The 27185-nt window shown below is 38.3% G+C and overlaps 1 protein-coding gene, 1 long non-coding RNA gene and 1 pseudogene across 2 annotated transcripts in view; all 3 read right to left on the reverse strand.

Moving 5' to 3' along the window:
* LOC139084157 (uncharacterized) overlaps nucleotides 1-27185 on the reverse strand; it is a 69906-nt gene that overhangs the window by 32572 nt on the left and 10149 nt on the right. The gene's annotated exons all lie outside the window — the stretch shown is intronic.
* LOC103561860 (olfactory receptor 7D4-like) lies at nucleotides 5339-6295 on the reverse strand. Its single transcript, XM_008536690.2, has one exon. The coding sequence runs from the start codon at nucleotides 6293-6295 to the stop codon at nucleotides 5357-5359; it is 939 nt and encodes a 312-aa protein (XP_008534912.1). The 3' UTR covers nucleotides 5339-5356.
* Nucleotides 19492-20633, reverse strand: LOC103561861 (olfactory receptor 7D4-like; annotated as a pseudogene).

Consider the following 27185-nt stretch of genomic DNA (forward strand, 5'->3'; position numbering starts at 1 on the left):
GTATATAGATTACAACGTTCTCAAAAATCTTACCATACACAGGAAAGCTCCTCATGAAAAATAATTATATAGACCAAAATGTCAGTAAAGTTTGGGTTAGAAACCCTAGTAAAGACTGTTGAGAACGAATGTTAAAACTTTTATCTAAAAAAATCCCAACCACTCTTGATTAATTTACAATGATAGTGAAAATATTATCTGAAAGAAATCTCAAAACCCACTCCATTATTTTATGCTACCTCATCTTTTTCATTGCGGTTAAATTTATATAACATACAATGTACTGTTTAGTCTATTTTTAAGTGTACAATTTTGTACCCTTGTCATTAAACACATTCACATTGTTGAGCAACCATTGCCACCATCATCTCTAGAACGTTTCATTTTCCTAAACTGAAACTCTGTCCTCATTAAATACTAACTCCCCATTCCTCTTCTCCAAGTCCCTGGCACCCATCTTTCTACGTTCTGTCTCTATGAATGTGACTCCTCTAGTCATCTCACATAAGTATAATCATGTAATATTTATCCATTTGGAATATATCAACTTTGACATTTCAAAACCTGAACTTATGAAGTTTCTTTTCCTTGCCAAATTTGCTCCACCACAATCCTCCCTCTCTCAATGAATGCAATTCCATTCTTTCAGTTGTTCAGGCTCCAATCCCTGGAGTCATTCTTGTCACTTCTCTTTTTCTCATCCCATATTTTGCCTGGCAACCTGTCCTCTTGGCTCCACCTTCAAAATATAGCCCAAGTGAGCACTTCTGAATTCTTTTCCTACTATCTCTCCCAGGTCCTAGCTACCTATAGCTCACCCAGCTTGCTGCAGTCAGTTCCAAGAAGCCTTCCTCACGCTGTACAATTCATTCTCAACCCAGCAGTGAGAATGATTTTTAAAAATTCTAATCTTGTCATGTGTCTGCTCAAAACCCAGGAAGGACTCTCCACTTCACTCGGAGAAAATGAAAGAAAAAGTCCTTTGTGGTTTTTTTGAGGAAGATTAGCCCTGAGCTAACTACTGTCAGTCCTCCTCTTTTTGCTGAGGAAGCCTGGCCCTGAGCTAACATCGTGCCCATCTTCCTCTACTTTATATGTGGGACGCCTACCACAGCATGGGGTGCCAAGTGGTGCCACGTCCACACCTGGGATCTGAACCGGCAAACCCTGGGCCACCAAGAAGCGGAATGTGCGAACCGCTGTGCCACCGTGCCGCCCCGAAAAAGTCCTTTAATGACGGAGAAAGCCTCACTGATCAGCCTCTGATACCTGTCTTCCTCTTCTACTATGCTCCCCTTCATTCTCTCTACAGAAGCCACATTCTCCCCAGGCCAATCTAACCTCAGGATGTTTGTAATAACCTTACACTCTGCCTAGGGCAGTCTTTCCCCAGATATGCACTCACTTAGGTCATTCACTGTCTTAATAGATGTACTTTCTCAATGTTGTTTATTAAGATCATCCTTTATAACATGATACATAAACTTCCCACACTCCTTATCCTCTTTATCCTGTGGAGTTGAGCCTAATATAGTGACTGACACATAGTAAACACTCAGTAAAAATAAGTTTGATAAATTGAATAAACAAATGTAGTTCTGAAGGAGCTGCCAATAACATTGTCTCCAAATCACATCTGATTGGTCCAAGGTAGGAAGAGAGAATGATTGTGTCAATTAGAATTCTTTTCTGAGCTTTTTCATGTTTTCAGACATGAGGAGCTAAAATAAATCCAGTTCCTCTTTAGTGGTGAAGCTACTAGGTGTGAGTTGTGAGAGCTGCTGGTTTATGAGTCTCTTTCCATGTGGAGGCAGCCAGTCTGAGAAAACAAAGCTGATAATCTGAATGGAAGTCTTCACAGCATTTGAGTCCCTGTATCTGGTGTCCAGCTGAGCTTCTACTCAGATGAATGAGGAAATTCTATTCTATTACTTGCTACCAAAACCAATCTGTCTTGTGCCTGCTTATATTTATGAGAGCCAGGAACATGAGAAGATCCTGCCCAATGAAAATCAACAAGCAGTGCCATAACAGACCCTCTACCTTCTCAGCTCAAGGCCTTATCAATCAATTATTGGTAACTGGTAACTCACATATATCTCTTAGAGTAGATTTAATGATAGCCTCCCAAAGATATTTGAACCTGTGAATATGTTACCTTAGATGGCAAAAGGCACTTTGCAGGTATAATTAATCAAGGATCTTAAGATAGAGAGATTATCCTGAATTATCTAAGTGAGTTCAACGTAACCATAAGTATCCTTATAAGAGGAAGACAGGTTGGCTACAGAGAGATTTGAAGATAGCATATTGTTGACTTTGAAGACAGAGGATGGGGCCAGGAACCAATGAGTGAAAGAAGCCTCAAGAATTAGGAAAAGACAAAGAAAGAGATTCTCCTCTAGATCCTCCAGAAGGACAGCTTCCCTGTTGACACATGTTAGATTTCTGACCTCCAGAATTGTAATATAATACATTTGTGTTGTTTTAAGCCACTAAACTTCTGGTACTTTGTACAGCAACAAGAGGAAACTAACACGTCTTTCTTCCAAAATCTACTCCTCTTATTGCTACTGTTTTAAGTCAGGTCCCCATCATATCTCCCCTGGATTATTTCCAGCCCACTAACTGTTCCTTCTGCCTCCAATTTCTCCCAATCAGGCCAAACCTAAATTCTTCATATTATATGAATGATCACAGCATGGCTTTTATTCTCAATTGCTTATAAAATCCTTAGTATGTCAGATTAGACTTTCAATGGTCTGTCCTCCATCTACATATCCAATGTCACTTCCACTATCTCAGTCGTAAGTTTCATATGTCTCATTCTTGTATGTCTCTTGAATGTCTCCCAAATATACTCTCCCATAAGGTTTCTACTCATTATTCGTTCTTCAACCGTCACACATATTCTCCTATTAGAATATTTTCCTGAATCGCAAGTGGTGGTGAATGTGTGAGAAAACTAGAACATTCATGCTTTCCTAGGGGAATGTAAACTGGAGCAACTACTTTGAAAAATAGTTTGAAAGTTTCTTAAAAAGTTAAACATGAATTTACCATAAAGGACAGTAATTGCACTCCAAGGTATCTACTAAAGAGAAAGGAAAATGCATGTCACCAAAGAGACACATGCACAAATGTTTATAGCAGCATTATTCATAATAACCTCAAACTGGAAATATCCAAATGTCCATCAAGCCGTAACTGAATAACCAAAATGTGGTATATATATACAATAGAATATTATTCCAAAATCAAAAGGAACAAAATATTGATAAATACTTCCACATAGATGAGCCTTAAAAACATATGCTAAGTAGAAGAAGCCAGATAAAAGGACCACATATTGTATGATTCCATTTATATAAAATATTTAGAAAGAAGGAAATTTATGAACACAGTAAGCGATAAGTGGCTTCCTAGGGCTGAGGTGGTAATGTGAATTAACTGCAAATGGACACAAGGGTACTTTTTGAGGTGATAGGCATATTCTAAAACTGGATTGTGATAATAATTGCATAACTCCATAAATGCACTAAAATCATTGAATTTACATTATCATGGGTGAATTTCACATATGAAAATTATACCTCGATAAAAATGTTAAAAAGTAAATGTCTAAAGAGTTTTTCCTGGAATTACTCAAGGTGACTTGAGAACTTTTATCTGTGTTTTTCTTGAGATCTATTACACACAAATATTATCGTGCTCACCCCTCTCTATTGTAATCATTTGTGTCTTTCTGGTCCCCTCCTTAATTTGGACACAGTAGACAATAAATGCACGTTGTATTAAATTCATGGAATGAATGTGAATTGAAGTCTCATCAAATAGGTCTTTCATCTCTAGAAAATTATAATTTTGAGTAATTTTGCAATCCTTATCATGTATCCAATAATTAGTTTCTTTTTTCTCTCAAAATCTCTAAATACTTTCATAGTAATTTCTTGATACATCAGAGCCTTTATCACCTTCATTAGTTTTGGTTCCCACAGAAGCAGAGGCTAAGCCAAGGAATAATGTGCAAGCTCTTTACTGGAAGGAGCAACAAATGGATGGGAGACAGGAGAAGTGGACACAGGAAAGCAAATATGTCCAATAAAGCTTGCATTAAGTCAGTTGCAACAGGAAATGAGCAGAGTTTCATCCTGTAGGGAAACTCTGGAAAATGATACAAAATTCACCCTCAGAATTGTCCCAAGTAAAAAGTGAAGGAGATGGCATACCCCACACCTCTCCCTCAAGAGCTGTCTCTGATGTGGCATAATTCAGTGTCACTTCTGCCACTACAAGGGGGGAAAGCAGGTCCAGTCTCTGCTGGCCATTGGCAGTCATGCAAAGGAGATGGTAAGAGAATCCTGGAGAACATGTGAGGAACATTAACAGCATTTACTACTCCATCTTTTCCTGAAGACTCAATTCTATCAACATTCTTCTCAAAAAATGAGTTAAGTTATCAACACCTTCCACACGTGTAATTACAACTCTGATGGCACCTCTATAATACCAGAAAAAAAGTTAAAGCACTTGAGAAAACACATGTGATTCAATTGTATTGATTATTACATGTTTTAGGATCTTAGAGGGTGTATCAAAATTGCAGTAATGGGAAATGAAGATCAAATAAGAGAAGTAAAGGAGGAAAGGAAGGATCATAAAGAATGAAGTAACACCTCAGAGTTATTCTGCCTGGTATAGTACTAGGAATCATCTGAACAAACCAGCTTTTAAATCTACATTCTTACTTTGAAGTTGAAAATCTCATCACTTTTCCTATGAAAAATAGGATAGCAAAGTCAGTGTCAGCTACCCAGGTTAGAACCCAACTCAATCTCAGTTTCTTCTTTTGCATAGCATGGTGAATGTGAGAAAATACCTGAAAGAAATATTTTCAAGATGAAATAAGTCATACATGTAAAGAAACAAGCACAGTCCTGATGTGGTAAGTGCTTGTGTGACTGCAGTATAATTTTCACTCCATTTGTTCTGGAAAAACAAACCCACAACCAAAGGAAGGTGAAGAACATCAACATTTGAGAGTACAATTTTTGGAGAAACCACATCAGCACTTGATATGACAAGTGCTTTAAATCTAAAGTTAGAAATCTTAAGAATCGATGAAAAAAGGGGACCAAACATGGAATTTTATGGACAGAGAATAAGCAAGAAAAGTCAAAAAGACCCTACTGAGGAGGTTGTTGAGGAGAAACTAATACAAACAAATAAAAGTTTAATTTGGGAATTGAAGAAATCAAACATTTCTTTTAGAGCAGAAAAAGAACCAGGAGATTTAAAGTCTCAACATTTGCTTTGGGGCCCACAATGTCCACTAAATTCTGAGGCCAGTGACCCATCACAGACAAGAGGCTGCTCTGCTGAGGGGCCTTCCCAGGGCTCTCTTAACATCCTTGTTCCTCAGGCTGTAGATGAAGGGGTTCAGCATGGGGGTGACCACAGTATACATCACTGAGGCGATTGAGTTTCTCTGGGAAGAATGGATCACAGCAGAACTCAGGTAAACCCCTAGGCCTGTTCCATAGAATAAGGAGACCACTGACAGGTGTGTCCCACAGGTGGAAAATGCTTTATACTTTCCCTCAGTAGAATTCATCTTCATTAAGGAGGAGACAATATGAGCGTAGGAAAAGAGGATTCCAGTGAGAGGAAACACACACAGCAGGGCAGTTGTAACATACAAAAAGATGTTATTAATTAGAGTGTCAGAGCAGGCTAATTTGAGAACCTGAGCCAGTTCACAGAAGAAATGTGGAATTTCTGTGCCTATACAGAATGTCAACCTCATTATTAACAGAATATGAATCAAGGATATCCAGAAAATGATGAGCCAAGATATCAGAACCAGGAGGCCACAAAGGCGTGGGTTCATGATCACTGTGTAGTGCAGGGGGTGGCATATGGCCACAAACCGGTCATAGGCCATCACGGTCAGGAGGAAATTGTCCAGTCCAACAAAAATTGTAAAAAAACACACTTGAGTGAGACATCCCATGTGGGAAATGTCTTTGCTCTGTGTCTGGATGTTCACTAGCATCTTTGGGATGGTGGTGGAGATGAAGCAGATGTCTACGAATGACAGATTGGAGAGGAAGAAGTACATGGGGGTGTGGAGGTGGGAGTCAGTGCCGATGGCTAGGATTATGAGCAGGTTCCCAAGCACAGTGATCAGGTACATGGACAGGAACACTCCAAAGAGCAGGGGCTGCAGTTCAGGATCCTCTGAGAGACCCAAGAGGAGGAATTCTGAGACTTCGGTGTGGTTTCCTGCTTCCATGTAGCTGGTGTGTCTTCTGGAGAAGGAGGCAAAACCAAGGTGCAATGATCATTCAGTTGGAACCTCAGCTAGTCAGCACCTCTTGATTCCATGTTTTGATGGATAAATTCACCCTCCCCTGAGTCTTTCCAATAACAGTAACTCACTCATTCAATTGGTAGCCCATTTCCATTTTAAATGTGTGTGATCACTCAGTTTCTTTAATTTAGCAGAAATCTCTCTCTCTCTCTTTTTCTCCTACTCACTGGTTCTAATTCTCTTATTCAAATCTATGGACATAAATTAATTTCTTCTTTGATATGACTCTTAGTTGAACACCGTTAAGATCTTTTCTTTGGTAATGTCCATATTTCCTTCATTCTAATAACTCTATGATAGTGATTAAGACATGGATTTGCAATTCGAACAACCTTAATACTGTGACCTGATGCTTCCAATTGATGTCACAGTGAACCTTCTTGTGTCTTATAATTTTTCTTTCTAAAAATGTGGTTACTGGGGCCGACCTGGTGGCACAGTAGTTAAGTTCATGCACTCTGCTTTGGTGGCTCATTGTTTGCAGGTTCGGATCCTGGGGGCAGACCTACACACTGCTCATCAAGCCATGCTGTGGCAGCATCCCACATACAAAATAGAGGAAGATTGCCACAGATGTTTGCTCAGGGACAATCTTCCTCAAGCAAAAAGCGGAAGATTGGCCATAGATGTTAGCTCAGGGCCAACCTTCTTCATCAAAAACAAAAAAAAAGTTAAAAATGTGGTTACTGCTATTACCTTCTTTGTAAAGTTTAGAAATACCTTTATGCACAGTAGGTGCTCAATAAATGATGGTTATCATCATTATTAATCTGTTCCTTGTATGACTATTATTTTTGATATATAACTCTACAAAAGTATGGTATAGAGATGTGATTTAGAAGATAGGATCTTGAGTCAGACTTCCTGGAATAGAATTTTGGTCCACCAATTTACTGTGTGACCTTGAGGAAGTTATTTAATCTTTCTTAGCTGCAGATATCTCTCCTATAGAACGGGAGTAGTAAATATTCCCTGCATTGCAAATCTGATGAGTGAATTAAATGAGATGATGCATGCAATTTTTCTAGTGTGATTCCTGTGACATACAGAAGATGTTTGACAAATGTGAGTTTCTGTTCTTAACATCACAATAAATATGTATTACATGGCCATCATTTCTCAATATTCTCTCTAAACTAGGGTAATCATCAAGGATGGAATTCTGACCATTATAAACACAACAGCTCTATCACCTCTTTTGATCACCATTCAACACTTCTGTTTAGTGAAGGTCCCTATGGCTCCCCCTTTCAGAGACTGCCCGCCAGGTGGTTTCTTCCACGGAGAGAAAAAAAGATGTGGACTACATAGATAAGAGGAAGAAACAAATCACAAAACCATTAAAACAATGTACAAAGCACGTGTGAGAGTGTTTGCTCATGTGTATGTGCTCAGAAGTAAGGAAGTATTGTACTAAAAATCAGTATAGTTAATTTAAAAAATATATGATTGATTGATTTGATAAAAAAATATTCAAAGCTTCAATAAATAAAATCTTCCTAAAAGTTGAAAGGCAAATTTAAGATCTGATGATAAATGTTTACATTCTCTGTGACAGAAAAATGTCAATGTCATTAATGCCTAGAGGATGCTAATTAATTAGAGAGAGAAAAAAGTTATTGATGATCAATTTACTCTGGGGAGGTGAGTGGAAAAGGCTTCTCTGAAATATGAATATTTGAGCTGTGAGAGGAAGAATGAGTAATTATTAACCAGGGGAAATAAGGAAAGGGCAGTCATTTTAGGCTGAGAGAACAGAATTCAGAGTTGCCATATGAGTTGATGAGCTTTGGAATAGAAGCAATTTGAAAAGCCAGTGAGATGGAGAACAGAGAGTGAGGGTCAGGAGGCCAGAGTGTGTGAGGTCAACAAGTCCAGCATCCTGTATTATTCCTTCATGTGCCTCTCATGTTGGTAATTGTATGTTTATTTATGGGTCAGAGGACATGAGTGTTTCTGCTCACCATTCTGTTTCCAGTGACTTACTTGGGGCCTGGCACAAAGAAGTTGCTCAACATATACAAATGTTAGATGGATAATAAAGACTGAGACCCAAAGCATCAACTCTGACACAAAAAAAGAAATCTTCAAGCTCACATATGCCTGACTATAGACACAAAATTGAATTGTAAAGTTAAATATAATGAAGTCACATCTATTTTAAGATAATAACATATCATGAATAAGTAATACTTATTCCAGGAATGGGAAGCTGGTTTAATACTGTGATGTTTATTAACATAATTCATCACAAATATAGGTCAATGAAGAGAATCATAACCATAATCACAATAGAAAATGCATTTGAGAGAATGTAACAGCAACTACTGTGGTTAGCAGCCTGGACAGAGTCTCTCGCTAAATGAGGAAACCAAGAACAATTTCTTAACCCAATAAAGAATGGTTGTTTTATAACTACAGCCAAGAGGCTGTTTTACATTAAAAAAGCTAAAGTATTTGTGTAAATTCATGAACAGGCCAAGACAGTCTACTCCAACTTCAATCACACAATAGTCTCCTGAGCATTTAAAAAGATTGGTAAGATGAGAAAAGGAAATTGGGCTAAGTACCGAACATCAGAAATAATTACATCATTTGTACATGATGTTGAGGACACTAAGGTGAAACAATAACAATCAGTACAGAACTATTAAGTGCCATCAGTGAGTTGTATCTGCTGCAAAAATAGTTAGGAAATACAATAGAAAAAATCCAATCACACAAGCAATAAAATAGACAGTACCTGGTGCATAATAGATCTCCAGTGAGTGGTTAGTGAATAAATGATTGGACACAGGAAATCCAACAGCAATCTACAATTTATGAGAAAGAGTAGAGAAGAGGTGGAGACTCTCAGAAAAATAACTCTTATCAGAGAAAGCCTCTAGATTCATAAAAGAGACAGAAAGAAAAATAACAAGAGCTGGGAAGGACTGGGTTCAACAGAAACTAAAGTCCTTCAAAGTACAGAGACTTCATCACAGTAAACTAAATAAATATGGGACTGTCCCAGTCTTGATACTCTAGAGGTAAAACCCAGTACAGACTTTCTCTCCTCTTTTCCTTCTTACTCCACCAGCCCTCACTGGTATACTTTGACCCTTTCTGACTGATATCACTAAAACTTTCTGTTTTCTGAGGTCTGTCACTGGGAAGCCCAATTGGTTTTGCATTTGACTGGGATCAGAGAATTATGGGTAAGAGTCAAAAGAAACATATTTAAAGTTTCCAGTCTCTAAGGGCTGAATTCTCAGAGCTTCTCATTAAATAAATTGTTGTACTGACTGTCCTCACTCCAAACAATTCAGCTCTCTTGGGGTGCAAAGATAAGAGAATGAAAACTCATCAGCCAATGTTGTATCTGTGTAAGCAACAGTGGGGGAAGAAGCAGCTATTTTTTTTCCACGGAGAAATTCCTCTTTTGGTTTGATTAAAAGTGACACGGTGTCCCCTAAGGAAAGTTTAATTTCTACAGGCATCAAACCTAGGGAAAAACTCTCTGTGATGTTCTTTTCTTGAAGAATCTTTGTTGATTTCAAGTATCACTTGGTATCCACAATGTCATGGAGGCAAAAGATCTTTCTGAAGAAAATCACAGTGGCTCATATTTTGGGTTTTGTTGAAAGGGCTAATCAAATGAGAACTAAAAAGTATCCCTTGGCATTTGCGAGTAACATGGAAGCTTTTCTTGCTATGAGGGATAGTGCCACTTGTTACTTCTAAATAAAGAGACAGAGGCAGAAATAATCCAAGTACAGTGGGTTGAAGAGTGAATATTGAAGCAACATAGGTAGCACATATAAATCATATATAAAGTCTGTCAGGAAAAGGTAGTACAGAGGTAAAATAATGTTGAAAGGGAGTATAGAGTATGTGACAGTTAAAAAAAATAGTGGAAGATATGGGAAGACATTTCATTTTGAAGAGAATTATCATATTTCATGCAGACATTCAGATACACAGAAAGTGCTGACTACATAATTCACAGGGTACAGTATACACTCTAAATCAATGCCGATAATAATGTGCTGTATCTCCAATTTAGAGAATACATGGGTCCAGAAATCAAGGGTTAGAAGTAGAGGTGGCCCCACCTAACATCACTCCCGGGAGCCACTTGGGGAGTTTGTGCTTCAGGTCTCCACAAATCTGGCCTCTGCAGGTGTGGAGGTCTTGATTCCTAAAAGATAACACTTCCAGAGACATGGCAAAATCCCATTAAACTTCAAGCTGTACTCCTGCCTGCCACTTCAAGTCTCTCATGCCAAGAATGGTCACCACCCTAGCAGGTATAATTGACCCAGTCATTGATGTCATTGCGTGACCAGGACAATCTGTATGCACCGGTAGTCTGCTCTGCTCCCAGTGGGAGCAGCCCAGGAGCAACCTCAGTGTAAACACAGTTGTAGATGCAGATAGCTATTGGTCACTTATGTTCCCATAGCAAGAGAGCTGAGTGGCGTGACCTTCATTGAGGCAGGTTCCTTCAGCTGAGGGCAATTCTCAAAGACAGTGAGGTCTGAGGAATGTCAGATGGCTGCACTCCCTGCACCTGGAAGAATAAACCCTTAATCTTGAAAGAGGATCTGGGCAATGCAGCACAGCATTCACTAGAGTCCATCTCTTTGGACATGTGGATCAACCTTTTTTTTTTTTTTAATTTAGATATAATTGACATGTAACATTATCTTAGTTCCAGCTGTACAACATAGTGATGCAATATTTGTACATGCTGCGAAATTATTACCACAATAAATCTAGTTAACATTCATCACAACGTGTAGTTACATTTTTTTTGTTGTTGTTATGAGAATTTCAAGATCTGCTCTCTTAGCAACTTTCAAATATACAATACAATATTATTAACTATAGTCACTATTCTGTGCCTTTATTTATTTAAGTTTGTACCTTTTGGCCTCCTTCACCCATTTTCCTCCCCCGCTAGCAACCACATCTCTAAGTTGTTTTTGTCTGTTTTTTTGTTTTTAAGGCTGTCTTTACTAGTATGTTAAAGGACAATACAACATGGGTCAATAATGCTTATCCCCGGAATTTAAATATGCTTTAATTTTAGGAAATTATTTAACTTGAGGAATTATTAATTACATTCATCTGTTGCATAAATATGTCAACATAAAAGCTGGCAAGTTCAATAAGAATTGAAATGTATTTGATGACTTTTAACAGCCATTGCTGCAAATGGTGGGGTGTATGCATGTGTGTCAGGAGGGATACTGGCTCTCAAAGTAGAAAAATAAGGATATATCTTTCAAACTATAAATACTGTGCATTTTTCAGTGAGATAATGCTCTTTTCAAATGGAAGCATTACGAAGTGACAATTAAAGATTATACAAGAATTGCTGCTATAAACCATAGGTATTTAATATTAAAGTAATAATTCAAACAAATGCATTAGATGAAAAAAGAAAGCAGAGTTACGTATTATAATGTTGAAAACAAATATACCATTATTAGTAGATAAGATTTTGGAGGTGGAAGGCCCTCAGATGTCTGATGATGCTGCCCTGTGTGGGAGCTTCATCACCCATTTCAACAAATCCTCTAGGGCAGTTGTTTTCAAATTTTAGACATGCATAAGATCCACCTTCATGGATTTTTAAACACTAATGGCTGGGCCTGACCCTGGAGTTTCTGATTTAGTAGAACTGAGATGAACGACAAGAGTTTCCATGTCTAACAAGCTCCCAGGGGACGCTGATGCGATCTAGGCATGCTTTGAGTGACACTTGCTTATGTCCTAGTTATGTTATGTACCGACACTTGTTTAGTACCCTGGTCTAATAAAAGTTTTCCCACCAGTGTATTCATTTCTGCTCCTCCACCTATATCATCTTTTACTAGGATACAATGGCTCTTTCAGATGGCATTATGGCAACCCCTAGTGGCTCTAGCTGTTTTTCCTAAAGAAAGTTTTCCCCAGAAATTACGGAGAGATGCTCCAGGCAGGAAATTTATAACCCATATTCCTGGGAGGCCCAAGATGGTTTACTCTGGGGGCACTGGAACCTTATTTAAAGTTTCCAGGAACTTGAAGGTTGAATTCTCTGACCTCCTCTTTTAATAAATTGTTCTATTTTCTTTCTACTCTTTAAACAATCAAGCACCTTTGCAGTAGATGGGGAATAATAGAAGCGAAATTTTCTGCCACTTCTGTTTCCCTGAAGAAAGTGCTTGAGAGAGGCAAATTTCTTCTTCCAATTATTCCTTCTTTATCTGGTACATCCAACCATTCATAGTCAACAAGATGATTCTGGATATCGAAAATAGTTTCTTTATCTTCCTTCAAAGAAGTCTCCTGGGGCTCCTTCAGATTCTGCCCTAATTCTTTCCTCCCCTTCACAGGATTTAATTTAACAGTTAGGAGTTTCTTCCTGGGGGATGTTTCAATGTTACAAGGAGCCCAGTGTACTTGGCCCTCAGAATCCCATTGTCTCAAAAATGAAATGCATGACAAAGTCTCTGTTTTCAGAAGGAGAATGAAGCCATTAATGACATTGCTACTGAAAATCAAGCATTTTGAAGAGTGGAGATATCCCTTAGAATTTATGGGGACACATGCTTACTGCAGACCTCAGGGAAAGCAAACGTGATGGAGGTAGAAGGACTCCAGATGAGTTGGTTGAAGAGAGACTGAACAGAGTGGAAACAGAAGTTACAAGTATAGACCAAATTCTCCACAAGTTTGGAGCAATACCCCAAGGAGAGTATGGGTCTATGAGTGAGTTTCATTTTCATTGAAAGAAATGGGAATGTAGGACATTCCCATGACATTGGAAATTATAATATTGCATACAGACATTGGAATATACAACACAAAGAAAGGATGAGAGACAGCATAATTTCCCACAAAAGTAGGAAGGGATGGGATTCAAAAAGTTCAGGTGGAGGTTTTTAAGAGGCTGGCAGGCATTACTAAAATAATTCTACAAATAATCATTTAATTACAATGATGGCTAATGTTGTGATGCATGGTGTAGTGTCTAATGAGAGAATATATCCAGCGGGACCTTATAACCGAGAACTGAAGGATTATGGGTAGGATTCAACCCAGCACTGAATTGTCTTTCTAACTTCTGACCCTCTCAATAGAAACTTCTCCCTTTCTCTCTACAGTTAATTGATTTATGCTGCCACCTGGTGGGCCGATGATCGCCAGCCCAATACATTTGACCTCTGAGATAATAACACCAATATGGTTGTGGAAATTTATTAAAGAAACCTTAAGTAAATTGGAGTCCAGAAGGCCTTTAAGGGGAACTCTCATCACACCTCGTCAATTACACCAAACAGGAAGAAAGGGAAACTTGCATCTTGGACAGAATGTAAAACTACTTTGCTACCGAATAAAGACTTCCCTCCTCTTCCGCCAGTAACAGCCCAGATAATGAGAAACTGGCAGCTCAGCCAATGAGAAGAGTTGCCACCCTGAACTGTTACTTTACACCAATGAACTTTCATTTAGAACAGCCCCTCCCTACTCTCCCTTTTCCTCTATAAAGGCAGCTCCTCTTCTTCCTTTCCTTATTTGCCTATGTTTTGCCATACCACGCACATTCCAAATTGCAATTCTTTTGGCTATTCCTGAATAAACTCATTTTGAGACAAAATAATAGGCAAATTTACTTTTTAAGTTGACAGGGTGTTGGGTATGCCCCACATCTCAACATTTTCAAGATGAAACTGATGTTTTATCTTCCCTAAAATGTTGCTTTTACTGTTATTCCCATGTCTTAATAAGTTAATAAGTTAACACCATCAACTCTGGCACCTATGGAAAGTGTTCTACTCAATTGCTTCTCAATCGGTTTGATTTTGCCCCCTATGGGACAACTGGCAATGTCTGGAGACATTTCTGATTATCACAACTCAGTCCCGGCATTTAGTGGGTAGACGACAGGGATCTGTTTAAAATCTTATAATACACAGTATAGCCCCTCATGACAAATAATTATACAGACCACAATGTCAGTGTTGTGGTAGGTTAGAAATCCTGGTAAACACTGTTGAGGACTAATGTTAAAATTTTTAACTAAAAAATCCCAACCATTCTCTATTATTTTATAATGATATAGAAAATATTATTTGAAAGAAATCTCACAATCTTTCTTCATTATTTTTTGCTAATTCTTCTTTTCAATGTGGTTAAATTTATATAACATAAAATGTACAATTTTAAGCATTGTTAAGCCTATAATTCTGCATACTTTGCATTAAGTATATTCACATTGTTGGGGAACCATTACCACCATCCATCTCTAGCACTTTTTTATTTTCCCCAACTGAAATTCTGTCACCACTAAATACTAACTTCCCACTTCTTCCCTTCCTCCCTTTCTCTACCTATAAAATTGACTACTCTTGGTACCTCATATAAATGAAATCGCAATATTTGGAATATCTCAATTTTGATATTTCAAACCTCAACTTCTGATGTCCCCTTTCATTGCCAAATTTTCTCCACCCACTGCCCTTCCTGATTCAAAGGAATTCTATTCTTTCAGTTGTTCAGGCTTCAAACCCTGGACTCATTCTTGTTTCTTCTCTTTTTCTTACACCTATATCCTGCATGGCAACAAATCCACTCGGAAAATATAGCCGAACTGACCACTTCTCAACCATTTTGCTACTATCTCCGGTAGGTCCTAGCTACCTATATCTCACCTGGCTTGCTGCAGTCAGCTTCAAGCAGGCTTCCTCACCCCATACAATCCATTCTCAAGCCAGCATATGGAATGATTCTTTAAAATCCTAATCATATCGTGTGTCTGCTCAAAACCCAGAAATGACTCCCCTTGTCACTCTGAGTAAATTAAAACAAAAGTTCTTCAATGGCAGAGAAAGCCTCACATGATCAGACCCTGATACCCGTCCACCTCTTCTACTATGCTTCCCCTTACTCTTTCTGCTGAAGCCACATTCCTCCCAGGCTACATCCCACTTCAAGGTCTTTTTACTAACCATACCCTCTGCCTGGGGCGCTCTTTCCCCAGATATGTACTCACCTAAGTCACTCACTATCTTCACAAATGTAAATTTCTCAATGTGCTTTATTAAGACCATCCTTTATAACATGACAACCAGCCTTCTCAGTGCTCCTGATCCTCTTTATCCTTGGGAGTTGGGCCTAAAATGTTGACTGACGCATAATAAATACTCAGTAAAAATAGGTTTTATGAATTGAATAAACAAATGTCGTTCTGAAAGGGCTGCCAGTGACACTGTCTTCCGACAACAATTTATTTGTGATAGAAAGAGCACACAATTGTATCAATTAGAATCCTTTTCTGAGATTTTTTTTGTTTTACAGGTGAGCAGCTAAAATAAGTCTTTTTAATTGTGAAGCTATCAGTTGTGAGTTGTCAGAACTGCTGGTTTTTATGTCTCTTTCCATGTGGAGGTAACCAGTCTGAGAAAATAAAGGTGATAATCTGAAAGAAAATCCTCATAGTGTTTGAGCCCCTGTATCCAGTGTACAGCTGAGCCTCTGCTCAGCTAGGATAAGATGAATCAGGAAATTCTCTTCTATCACTTCCAGCAAAGAAGACCTGGCTGCTAGTGCAGACTTATCTTTCTGTGAGCCAGGACAATGAGATGATCATGCCCTATGAAAATCAACAAGGAATGTCATCACAGACCCTCCACCTTCTCAGCTCAAGGCCTTATCAATCAATTGTTGGCAAATTCTATCTCACACATGTCTCTTGTGGTAGTTTGACCGTAGCCTACCAAAGATGTCCATGTACGAATCTGCAGAACCTGTGACTATATTACCATAGATGCCAAAAGCATTTTGCAGATGTGATTAAATTAAGGATCTTGAGATGGGAAAATTATCCTGAATTGTCTGGGTGTGTTGAGATAATCACAAGCATCATCAGAAGAGAAAATCAGAAGGGTTACAGGGAAATTTGGAGATGCTATACTGTTGACTTTGAAGACAGAGATAGGGGCCATGAGCCAATGAATGAAGGGGGCCTCTAGAATCTGGAAAAGGCAAAGAAACAGATTCTCCTCTAGAGCCTCCAGAAGAAAGCAGCTTTGCTTATACATTTTAGATTTCTGACCTCCAGAATTATAATATAAATTTATTTTGTTTTAGGCCACTAGAATTATGGCAATTTGGTACAGAAGAAATAGGTAACTAATACATCTTTCTTTCAAAACCTACCCATCTTGTTGCTACTGGCCTAGGTCAGGTCCTCATTATTTCTCCCCTGGACTGTTTTCACAGCCTCTTCACTATTCCCTCTTCCTCCAATTTCTCACACTGAGGACAATCATAAAATCCTCATATGATACATATGATTACGGCATGGAACTGATGATTAATAGCTTTAAATATCTTTAGTATGTCAAATTAGATTTTCAATGGTCTGTCCTCCATCTACATATCTGACCTTATTTCTACTATCTCAGCCATAAGTTCCACATATCTTCCTGATATGCCTCATTCTTGAATGTCTCTTGAATGTCACTGAAACCTATTCTGTAGTTAAATTTTTACTGATTTTTTTTGTTATTCAACATTCAAACATAGCCTCCTATTAGAAGTTTTTCATGAATAGCAAGTGTTGGCCAAGATGTAGGAAAACTGGAACCTTCATGCTTTCATGGTGAGAATGTAAAATGGTGCAGCCACTTTGGAATATAGTTGACAGTTTCTTAAAAAGTTAACTATAGGGGCTGGCCTGGTGGCATATTGGTTAAGTTCACATGCTTCACTTGGGCGGCCTGGGGTTTGCAGTTTTGCATCCCAGGCACAGACCTAGCACTGCTCGTCAAGCCACGCTGTGGTGGCATCCCACATAAAATAGAGGATGATTGGCACAGATGTTAGCTCAGTGACAATCTTCCTCACACAAAAAAAATAAAAATGTTAAGTATAAATTTACCATATAGCCCAGTATTTGCACTCCAAGTCATCTACCCAACAGAAAAGAAAACACGTGTCGACAGAGAGGCACGTGCACAAATGTTCATAGTAGCATTATGCATAATAATCCTAAACTAGGTATATCCAAATGTCCATCAGCTGGTGGCTAGATTAAAAAAATGTGGTATATACATACAATAGCATACTATTCTGCAATTAACAGGAACAAAATATTGATACATACTTCCACATGGATGACCCTCAAAAACATTGGTAAGTAGAAGAAGCCAGATACAAAAGATGACATATTGTATGATTCAATTTATATAAAATATCTAGCAAAGGCAAAATTATAGAGACAGATAGTGATAGATGGCTTTCTAGGGCTGAGGTGGGAGTGGGAATTAACTGAAAATGGACAGAAGGGTAGTTTTGAGATGATAGACATATTGTGATAATGATTGCCTAACGATAAATTTACTAAAATCATTGAATTTACATTATCATGGGTGAATTTCATGTATGTAAATTATACCTCAACAAAAATGTTAAAAAATAAATGCCTAAAGAGCTTTTCCTGGAATTACTCAAGATAAGTTGAAAACTTTTACCTTTGTTTTCCACAGGATCAAATACACAGCAATATTATTATTCTCATCCCTCTGTATTGCAATCATTTGTATCTCTCTGGTCCCCTGCTCAATTTGTACACAGTAGACAATACACGCACATTGGATTAAACTTAATAGAATCAAAGTGAATTGAAACCACATCAAATAAGTCTCTAATGAATTGCAAGTTTTGAGTAACTTTGCAGTCCTTACTGTCTCCAATAATTACTTTCTTTTTTTCTCTCAAATTTCCTAAATCCTTTCATAATTTTGTTTTGACACATCACAGTCCTTATCACCTGTGTTAGTTTCCATTCCCACAGAAGCACATGATGAGCCAAGGATTCATGTGCAAGCATTTTATTGGAAGGAGCAATAAATAGTTGGGAGACAGTAGAAGTATACACAGGGAAGAAATTACATCCAATAAAGCTGGCATTGAATCAGCTACCTAAGGAAATGAGCAGAGTTTTCATCCTGTGGGAAATTCTGGAAAATGACACCAAGTCCAAACCTCAGAATTGTCCCAGCTAAAGGCTGAAGGGGAATGCATTCCCCAAATCTCTCCCTCAAGGGCCGTCTCTGATGAGGCATCATTTCCTGTCACTTCTGTTTCCACATACTGGGCAAAGTAGGTTCCGGTTCATGCTGGGCATTGGCAGTTATACAATGGAGATGCTGAGAGGATTTCAGGGAACATGGGAGGAATGTTGACAGCAATTTCTACTCCATCCTTCCCTGTAAACTCAATTCTATCAACACTCTTGTCAATAAGTAACTTAAGTTCTCAACACATTCCACATGTGTGTAACTAGGATTCCTAATGGCACTTCCAGAGTGTCCCAGAAAACAGAAAATAAATGACACAAGAAAACAACTCTGTTTCTATTCTATTCATTATTATGTGTTTTAGGATCATAGATGGTATATCTCAAAATTGCAGTGATGGGAAATAAAGGGCAAATAAATGAAGGAAATAAGAAAGGAATTAATTAAATAAGGAAAGAAGGATCACAAATAGTGAAGCAACACCTCAGAGTTATTCTAAGTGGTATACTACCATTAATCATCTCAACAAACTAGCTTTCAAACTTACATTCCTACTTTGAAGCTGAAAATCACATCACTGTTCTTATGAAAAACAGGGTAGCAGTCAGTGTCAGCTGGCCAGGTTAGAGTCCAACTCAATGTCAGTCTCGTCTCTTAAAAAGTGGGTGAATGAGAGAAAATGTCTCAAAGAAATGTTTTCAAGAAGAAATAAAATCATATGTGTGAAGTAATAAGCACACTCCTGATGTGGTAAGCAATTGTTACTACTGTGTAATTTTAATTCCATTTTTTTTTTAGAAAAATAAGTCCACAACCAAATGAAGGTGAAGAACGTCAACATCTGAGAGGATAATTTGGGGGAAACCACATCAGCACCTGATATGATAAGTGCTTTAAACTGACAGTTAGAAATCTAAAGAATGACTGCAAGAAAGCTGACCACACATGGAACTTTATGGACAGCATATAAGCAAGAAAAGTCAAAAACCAATTACTGAGGACATTGTTAAAGGGAAACTAACACAAAAGCAAATAAAAGTGAAGTCAGGGGAGTTTTGGGAACTGAAGAAATCAAGCATGTCTTTTAGAGGAGAAAAAGAACCAGGAGATTTAAATTGAAACACTAGCCTTTGGGGCTCAAATGTCCCCTAAGTTCTGAGGCCAGTGACCCATCATGGACAAAAGGCTGCTTGGCAAAAGAACCTTCCCAGGGCCCCTTTCACATCCCTACTCCTTAGGCTGTAGATGAAGGGGTTCAGCATGGGGGTGACCATGGTGTACATCACTAAGGCAATCAAGCTTCTCTGGAAAGAATGGGTCACAACAGAACTCAGGTAGACCCCCAGGTCTGTCCCATTGTACAAGGAGACTGCAGAGAGGTGAAAACCACAGCTGGGAAGTGCTTTATACTTGCTCTCAGTGGAGGCCATCCTCATTAAGGAGGAGACAATCTGAGAGTAAGAAAACAGAATCTCAGTGATACGAAACACACCCAGTAGGGTAGTGGCTACATACAAGTAGATGTTATTGATAAGAGTGTCAGAGAGGGCCACTTTGAGAACCTGAGCCACTTTACAGAAGAAATGTGGAATTTCAGTGCCTATACAGGTCAGCTACCTCAGCAGTAGAATATGAAGCAGGGAGACCCAGGAAATGATGAAGCAAGACATCAGAGAACCCAGACGCCACAGAGGTGTGGGTTCATGATGACTGTGTAGTGCAGGGGGTAGCATATGACCGAAAACTGGCCCGAGGCCATCAGAAAATTGTCCAGCCCAAGAAAAGTCATTAAAAAATACACCTGAGTGAAGCTTCCTATGTAGGAGATGTCTTTTCTCTGTGTCTGGATGTTCACTAGCATCTTTGGGACAGTGGTGGGGATGAGGTAGAAGTCAACAAAGGACAGGTTAGAGAAGAACATGGGGGTGTGGAGCTGGGAGTCAGAGCTGCTGGCTAGGATGATGAGCAGGTTCTTGATCACACTAACCAGGTACATGGGCAGGAATAGCTCAAAGATCAGAGGCTGCAGTTCAGAATCTTCTAGGGGACCCAGGAGGAAGAATTCTGACACTTCTGTGTGGTTTCCGGCTTCCATGTAGCTGATGTGTCTTCTGGGGAAGGAGGCAAAAGCAATGTTCAATGAACATCCACCTGGCACCTCAGGTAGTTGGCACCTCTTGATTTCACCTTTAGGTGGACAAACTCCACCCTCTGTTGATTCTTTCCAATGAACCGATTCACTCAGTCAAGTGGTAGCCCATTTTCATTTTAAATGTGTGTGATCATTCAGACTTTCTCTAACTTAGCAGAAACCTCTCTCCCTCTCTTTTCATTTCCTACTCACTGATTCTAATTCTTCTATTTGAACCTATGGACATAAACCAGTTTATTCTTTGATACGACTCTTCCAAAATAATTGAAGACAGTTAAGGTCTTTTCTTTGATAATTTCCATACTTCCTTCATTCTAATAATTCTATATAGTGGTTAAGACATGGGTTTTCAACTCAAACAATCTTAATTCTGTGACTTGACACTTCATATTGGTGTGACAGTTAACTCTCATGTGTCTTATTTTTTCTTTCTTTCTAAAAATGTGGCTACTGTTATTATCTTCTTTGTGAGGATTAGGAATGGCCTTGTGCACAGTAGAATCTCAATAAATGAAAGCTATTATTATTATTAATTTCTTTTGTGACAATTATTTTTGAACTATAACTCTCCCAAAGTACAGTATAGACATGTGATTTAGAAAATAGGACCTTGAGCCAGACTTCCTGGAATAAAATTTTGGTCCACTAATTTTATGTGCAACCCAGAGGAGGTTATCTAATCTCTCTTAGCTGCAGATACTTTGCCTCTACAATGGGAGTAGAAATATCCCCTACATTGTTAGATGAGTTAATTAAATGAGATGACACATGTACGTTTTCTAGTTTGGGTCCTGTGACATACAGGACACTTCATACACGAACTTTTCTTCTTATAATCACAATAAATCTGTTTTTCATGACTATCATTTATCATATTTCCCTTAAACTAGGGAAGTCATCAAAGATGGAATCTGATCATTATAAACAGAACAAGTCTGTTACCTCTTTTGACTGTCATGCAGCACTAATTAATGAAGATTCCTGTGGTTCCCTCTTTCAGAGACTGCCTGCCAAGTGGATTCTTCCAAGAAGAAGAGGGAAAAGCATGTGGACTACATAGGTAAGAGGAGGGAACAAAATCATAAAACCATTCAAACAAAATAAAAAGAATGTGTGCTCATGTGTACATGCACAGAAGTGGGGATACATTGTATTAAAAGTCAACAAAGTTAATTTAAAAAATTATGGCTGATAGATTTAATAAAAAATATTCAAAGCTTCTATAAACAAAATCTTCCCAAAAGATGAAAGGAAAATTTAGGAGTTAAAAATAAATGTTTACATTTTCCATGATAGAAAAAAGATTCAGTGTTATTAGTGTTGGAGAATGTTAATTAATTAAAGAGAAAAAATCATTGAGGACCAATTTAGTCTAAGAGGTAGGTAGAAAAGTCTTCTATGAAATATGAATATTTGATCTGTTAGAGGCAAGATGGAAAATTGTTATCAGAGGAAATAAGGAAAGGGCAAGTATTTTGGGCTGAGAGAACAAAATTCATGGTTGCCCTGAGGGTGAGTGAGCTGGGGAATGGTAAGGATTTGTGAGGCCAGTGAGATGGAGAACAGAGGGGGAGGGTCAGGAGGACAGAGTTTGTGAGGTCCACAAGTCAAGTATCCTGTGGTATTCCTGGATATGCTTCTCATATTGGTAATTTTATGTTCACTTGTGGGTCAGAGGACGTGTTTTTGCTCACTATTGTCTTTCTAGGGACTTCCATGATGCCTAGCACATAGTAGGTGTCCAACACAGACAAATTTTAAATGTATAATAAAGATTGATACCCAAAGCATCAATTATAACACAAAAAAGAAATCTTCAAGCTCACATATGCCTGAATGTGGACATAAAATTTAATAATAAAGTTAAATCAAATGCATTCATTGGCACTTTAAGAGAACAATACATCATGAAGAAGTAATATTATTCTAAGAATGGGAAGTTGGTTTAATACCGTGTTTTTTGTTAACATAATTCATCAGAAAACTAGGTGAAGGAAGAGAAATCATTACTATAATCACAGTAGAAAATGTATTTGAAAAAATGAAACAGTTGTTACTGTGGTTAGCAGCCAGGACAGAGCCTTGAGCTAAATGAGGACATTAAGGACAATTTCTTAATCCAATAAAGAATGGCTGCTTTACAACTACAGCCAACATGATATTCTAAAATATAACACTAAAATGTTTATGTTAAATTCATGAACAGACTAAGGCAGTCTACTTCAACTTCAATTACTCAATAGTCTCCTGAACATGTAAAGAGAGTTGTAAAATGAGAAAAAGAAATTGTCCTGTGTACCGGACATCAGAAATAATTGTATTATTTGTAGATGATATTGTGGACACTAAAATGAAACAGCAACAGTCAATACAGAATTACTAAGTGCTATCAGTGAGTCAAATCTGCTGCAAAAATAGTTAGAGAAAAGAAAATTCCAATCACATTACGATAAAGTAGGCAATATCTTGTGCATAATAGATCTCCAGAAAGTAGTTAGTGAATTAATGATTGGACACAGGAAATCCAACAGGAGCCTACAATTATGGGAAAGAGTAGAAAAGAGGTGGAAACTCTCTGGAAAAATAACTGTTATTGGAGAGAGGCTCTAGATTCCAAAAAGAGACAGAAGGAAACAGAACAAGAGCTAGAAAAAACTAAGTTCAGTAGAAACTAAAGTACCTTCAAAGTATAGTGACTTCACCTTTGTTGACTGAATAAATATAGGACAGTCTCAGTCTCATTTCTCTAAAGATAAAGCACTGCACCCACTTTCTCTCCTCTTTTCCTTCTTACACCACCAGGCCTCACTGGGACACACTGACCCTCTCTGATTGTTACCACTGAAGCTTTCCATTCCTTGAGTTCTGTCCCTGGGAAGCCCAATTGGGTTTTCACATAAGCAGGAATCAGAAAATTATAGGAAAAGGGCAACAGGGATATTTTATTATTATCTCAAGATTTGAAATCTCAGACTCCTCCTTAAATAAATCATTTTATTGACTTTCCTCTTTCCAAATAATTCAGCTTCCTTGGGTACACAGATAAGAGAGTGGAAAATTTTCAGCCAATATTCTGTCAGTGTAGGCAACAGTGGTGGAAGATGAAGGCATTTTCTCCAAGGAGAAATTCTTCTTTCTTTGGTTTGACTTAAAAGTGACAGGGCAATGAGAGGGAAAATGGTGGGGTGAGCTGACCCAGGACTCTCTCCCCTCCAAACTACAACCAAAGAATTGGAAAAACTGAATTTCAACCAATAACCCTAATACCAGACCATCAGAAAACTACAGCTACAAGATGACAAAGGATGAAGAGGCTGCAGCCAGCCTCGGAGGAGCTGGAACTGGGTAAGAGAGAACTTTGCTCCCTCCCCTAGAGACTGGGATCGCTGCCGCAGGTGAGGGAAGGAGCGGGGGAGGGGCCGTGTGACTGGGGGATCATCCAGGACTCCTGCTGCTGGTGCAGTGGAAACCCACTGACAGGGGAAAGGTCCCGTGTGCAGGGACCCCATCAAGCCAGGGCCCTAGGAGACCAGAGAACGAGAGCTGATCGGAATCCAGATCAGGGCACGAGACAAAGTGCCCCTCCTCCTGCAACCCGCGCTGTCCGCCACCATCTTGGCTGAATGCAGAGAGCTCAGAACGTGTGGCTCTCAACCCCCATCTAGTGGCGACAGGCTGCAACAGCAACCAAATACTACCATCATGCACAAAAACTGCTCCTCTACCATTCAGCAATTTATAAAAGCTCCAGACCAAAAGGAAAACAATAAAAACACAGAATTAAGTCCTGAGGACTTGGAAATAGGTAAACTAAGTGAAAATGAGATCAGAGTAGCTATCATCAAAAAACTCAATGAGGTAGAGGGAAAGATAGAGAAACAAGTCAACGAGTTCTGGAGTTACTTCACAAAAGAGATTGAAACTATAAAGAAGAATCAAACAGAAATACTAGAGATGAAAAATACAATGGACCAGATAAAACAGAATACAGATTCCATGAATTCCCATGTAGAAACCATAGAGGAGCAAATTAGCATAATCGAAGATAGACAGGCTGAATGGCTCCACACAGAGGAAGAAAGAGAACTGAGGATAAAAAAAAGGGGGACATATCAGAGAAATAGCGGATTCAATGAGGAGAACAAATGAAAGAATCATCGGAAGTCCTGAGGGAGTGGAAAAGGAAAATGGAGCAGAAAGTGTGCTTAATGAAATTATAGAAGAGAATTCCCAAATCTAGGGATTGAGGGAGAAATGTGTGTGGAGGAAGCTTTCAGATCTCCTAGATTTGTCAATGTAAAAAGACCTACTGCAAGGCATATAGTAGTAAAAATGGCAAAAATGAAAGACAAAGAAAGAATACTCAGGGCAGCAAGACAGAAGAAAATAACCTACAAAGGAACTCCTATCAGGCTTTCAGCCGATTTCTCTACAGAAACCTTACAAGCTAGGAGAGAATAGAATGACATATTTAAAACTTTAAAAGATAAAAATCTTCAGCCAAGAATACTCCATCCAGCAAAAATATCCTTCAGATATGAGGGAGAAATTAAATATTTTCCAGACAAAAAAAAGTTAAGGGAATTTGTAACCAAAAGTCCTCCACTATAAGAAATCCTCAAGAAGGCTCTCATACCTGAAAAAAGAAAAGAGAAAGGGGTTACAAACCACAGAGTAGGGAGACAGATAGATAAAACCAGAATAGGATAGTAAATATTCAACTATAGCATTAGGATACAGGTAAGGAAACCACCAAAGCAAAGACGATCTTATCACTCTAACTAAAAACTCATAACATGAGTTGGAATAAGAGATGAAAATAGTAATTTAGGAGGGGAAGAGCAAAGGGACTAAATCAGTCTAGGCCAAGTAAGTAAGAGGCCACCAGAGAATAGACTATATTATACATGAGATTCTAAATACAAACTTCAGGGTAGCCACTAAACTAAAAAACAGAACAGAGCCACAAAACATAAATAAGGAAAAATCAAAGAAAGCCAGCATAAGAAATTGCAGTATCAAATGGGTAGGATAAAGCACCCAGGAAGAGAAAAGCAGGAAAGCCAGATAATGAGCAACACATTGACAGCTTTAAGTCCACATGCATCAATTATCACTCTCAATGTAAACGGATTGAACTCTCCAATAAAAAGACACAGAGTGGCAAAATGGATTAAAGAACAAGATCCAACAATTTGTTGCCTCCAGGAAACACACCTCAGCCCCAAGGACAAACACATGCTCAGAGTGAAGGGGTGGAGGACAATACTTCAAGCTAATAGCAAGCAAAATAAAGCAGGTGTTGCAACACTTATATCAGACAAAGCAGATTTCAAAATAAGGCAAGTAAAGAGAGACACAGAGGGATAATATATAATGATCAAAGGGACACTTCATCAAAAAGAAATAACGCTTATAAAAATCTATGCACCCAACACAGGAGCACCGAGAGTCATAAAGCAACTATTAACAGACCTAAAGGAAGATGTTAAAAACAACACAATAATAGTAGGGGACCTCAACACCCCACTCACATCAATGGACAGATCATCCAGACAGAAAATCAACAAGGAAATAGTGGAGCTAAATGAAAAACTAAAACAATTGGACTTAATAGACATATATAGAACACTTCATCCAAAAAAGGCAGAATACACATTCTTCTCAAGTGCACATGGAACATTCTCAAGGATAGACCATATGTTGAGAAACAAGGCAAGCCTCTACAAATTTAAAAAAAATTGAAATAATAACAAGCATCTTCTCCGATCATAATGCTATAAGGCTAGAAGTTAATTACAAGAAAAAAGCTGAGAAAGGCACAAGGATGTGGAGACTAAACAATATGCTACTGAACAAGCAATGGATCATTGAAGAAATTAAAGAAGACATAAAAAAATACCTGGAGACAAATGAAAATGATAACATGCCATACCACCTCATATGGGATACAGCAAAAGCTGTATTAAGAGGAAAATTCATAGCAATACAGACACATCTTAACAAACAAGAAAAGTCCCAAATAAGCAATCTTAAACTACACCTAACTGAATTAGAGAAAGAAGAACAAAGCCCAAAGTCAGCAGACGGAGAGAAATAAAAATCAGAGCAGAAATAAATGCTATTGAAATGAAAAGGGCGGTAGAAAGGATCAATGAAACAAACAGCTGTTTCTTTGAGAAGATAAATAAAATTGACAAACCCCTAGCCACACTTACAAAGAAAAAAAGGGAGAAAGCTCAAATAAACAAAATCAGAAATGAAAGAGGAGAAATAACAACAGACTCTGCAGAAGTATAATGGATTATAAGAGAATACTATGAAAAATTATATGCCCACAAAACGGATAACCTAGAGGAAATGGATAAATTCTTGGACTCTTACAATCTCCCAAAGCTCACTCAAGAAGAAGCAGACAATTTGAACAGACCAATCACAAGGAAAGAGATTGAAACAGCAATCAAAAACATCCCAAAGAATAAAACCCCAGGACCAGATGGCTTTCCTGGGGAATTCTACCAAACTTTCAGAGAGGATTTAATACCTACCCTTTCCAAGCTATTCCAAAAAATTAGGGAGGATGGAACACTTCCTAACACATTTT

The sequence above is a fragment of the Equus przewalskii genome, chromosome 6 (assembly GCF_037783145.1).
Source record: "Equus przewalskii isolate Varuska chromosome 6, EquPr2, whole genome shotgun sequence".
NCBI classification, from domain to species: domain Eukaryota; kingdom Metazoa; phylum Chordata; class Mammalia; order Perissodactyla; family Equidae; genus Equus; species Equus przewalskii.

Excerpts from the sequence above, each read along its gene's own strand:
- LOC103561860 (XM_008536690.2), bottom strand. The coding sequence starts at position 6,295 with ATGGAAGCAGGAAACCACACCGAAGTCTCAGAATTCCTCCTCTTGGGT.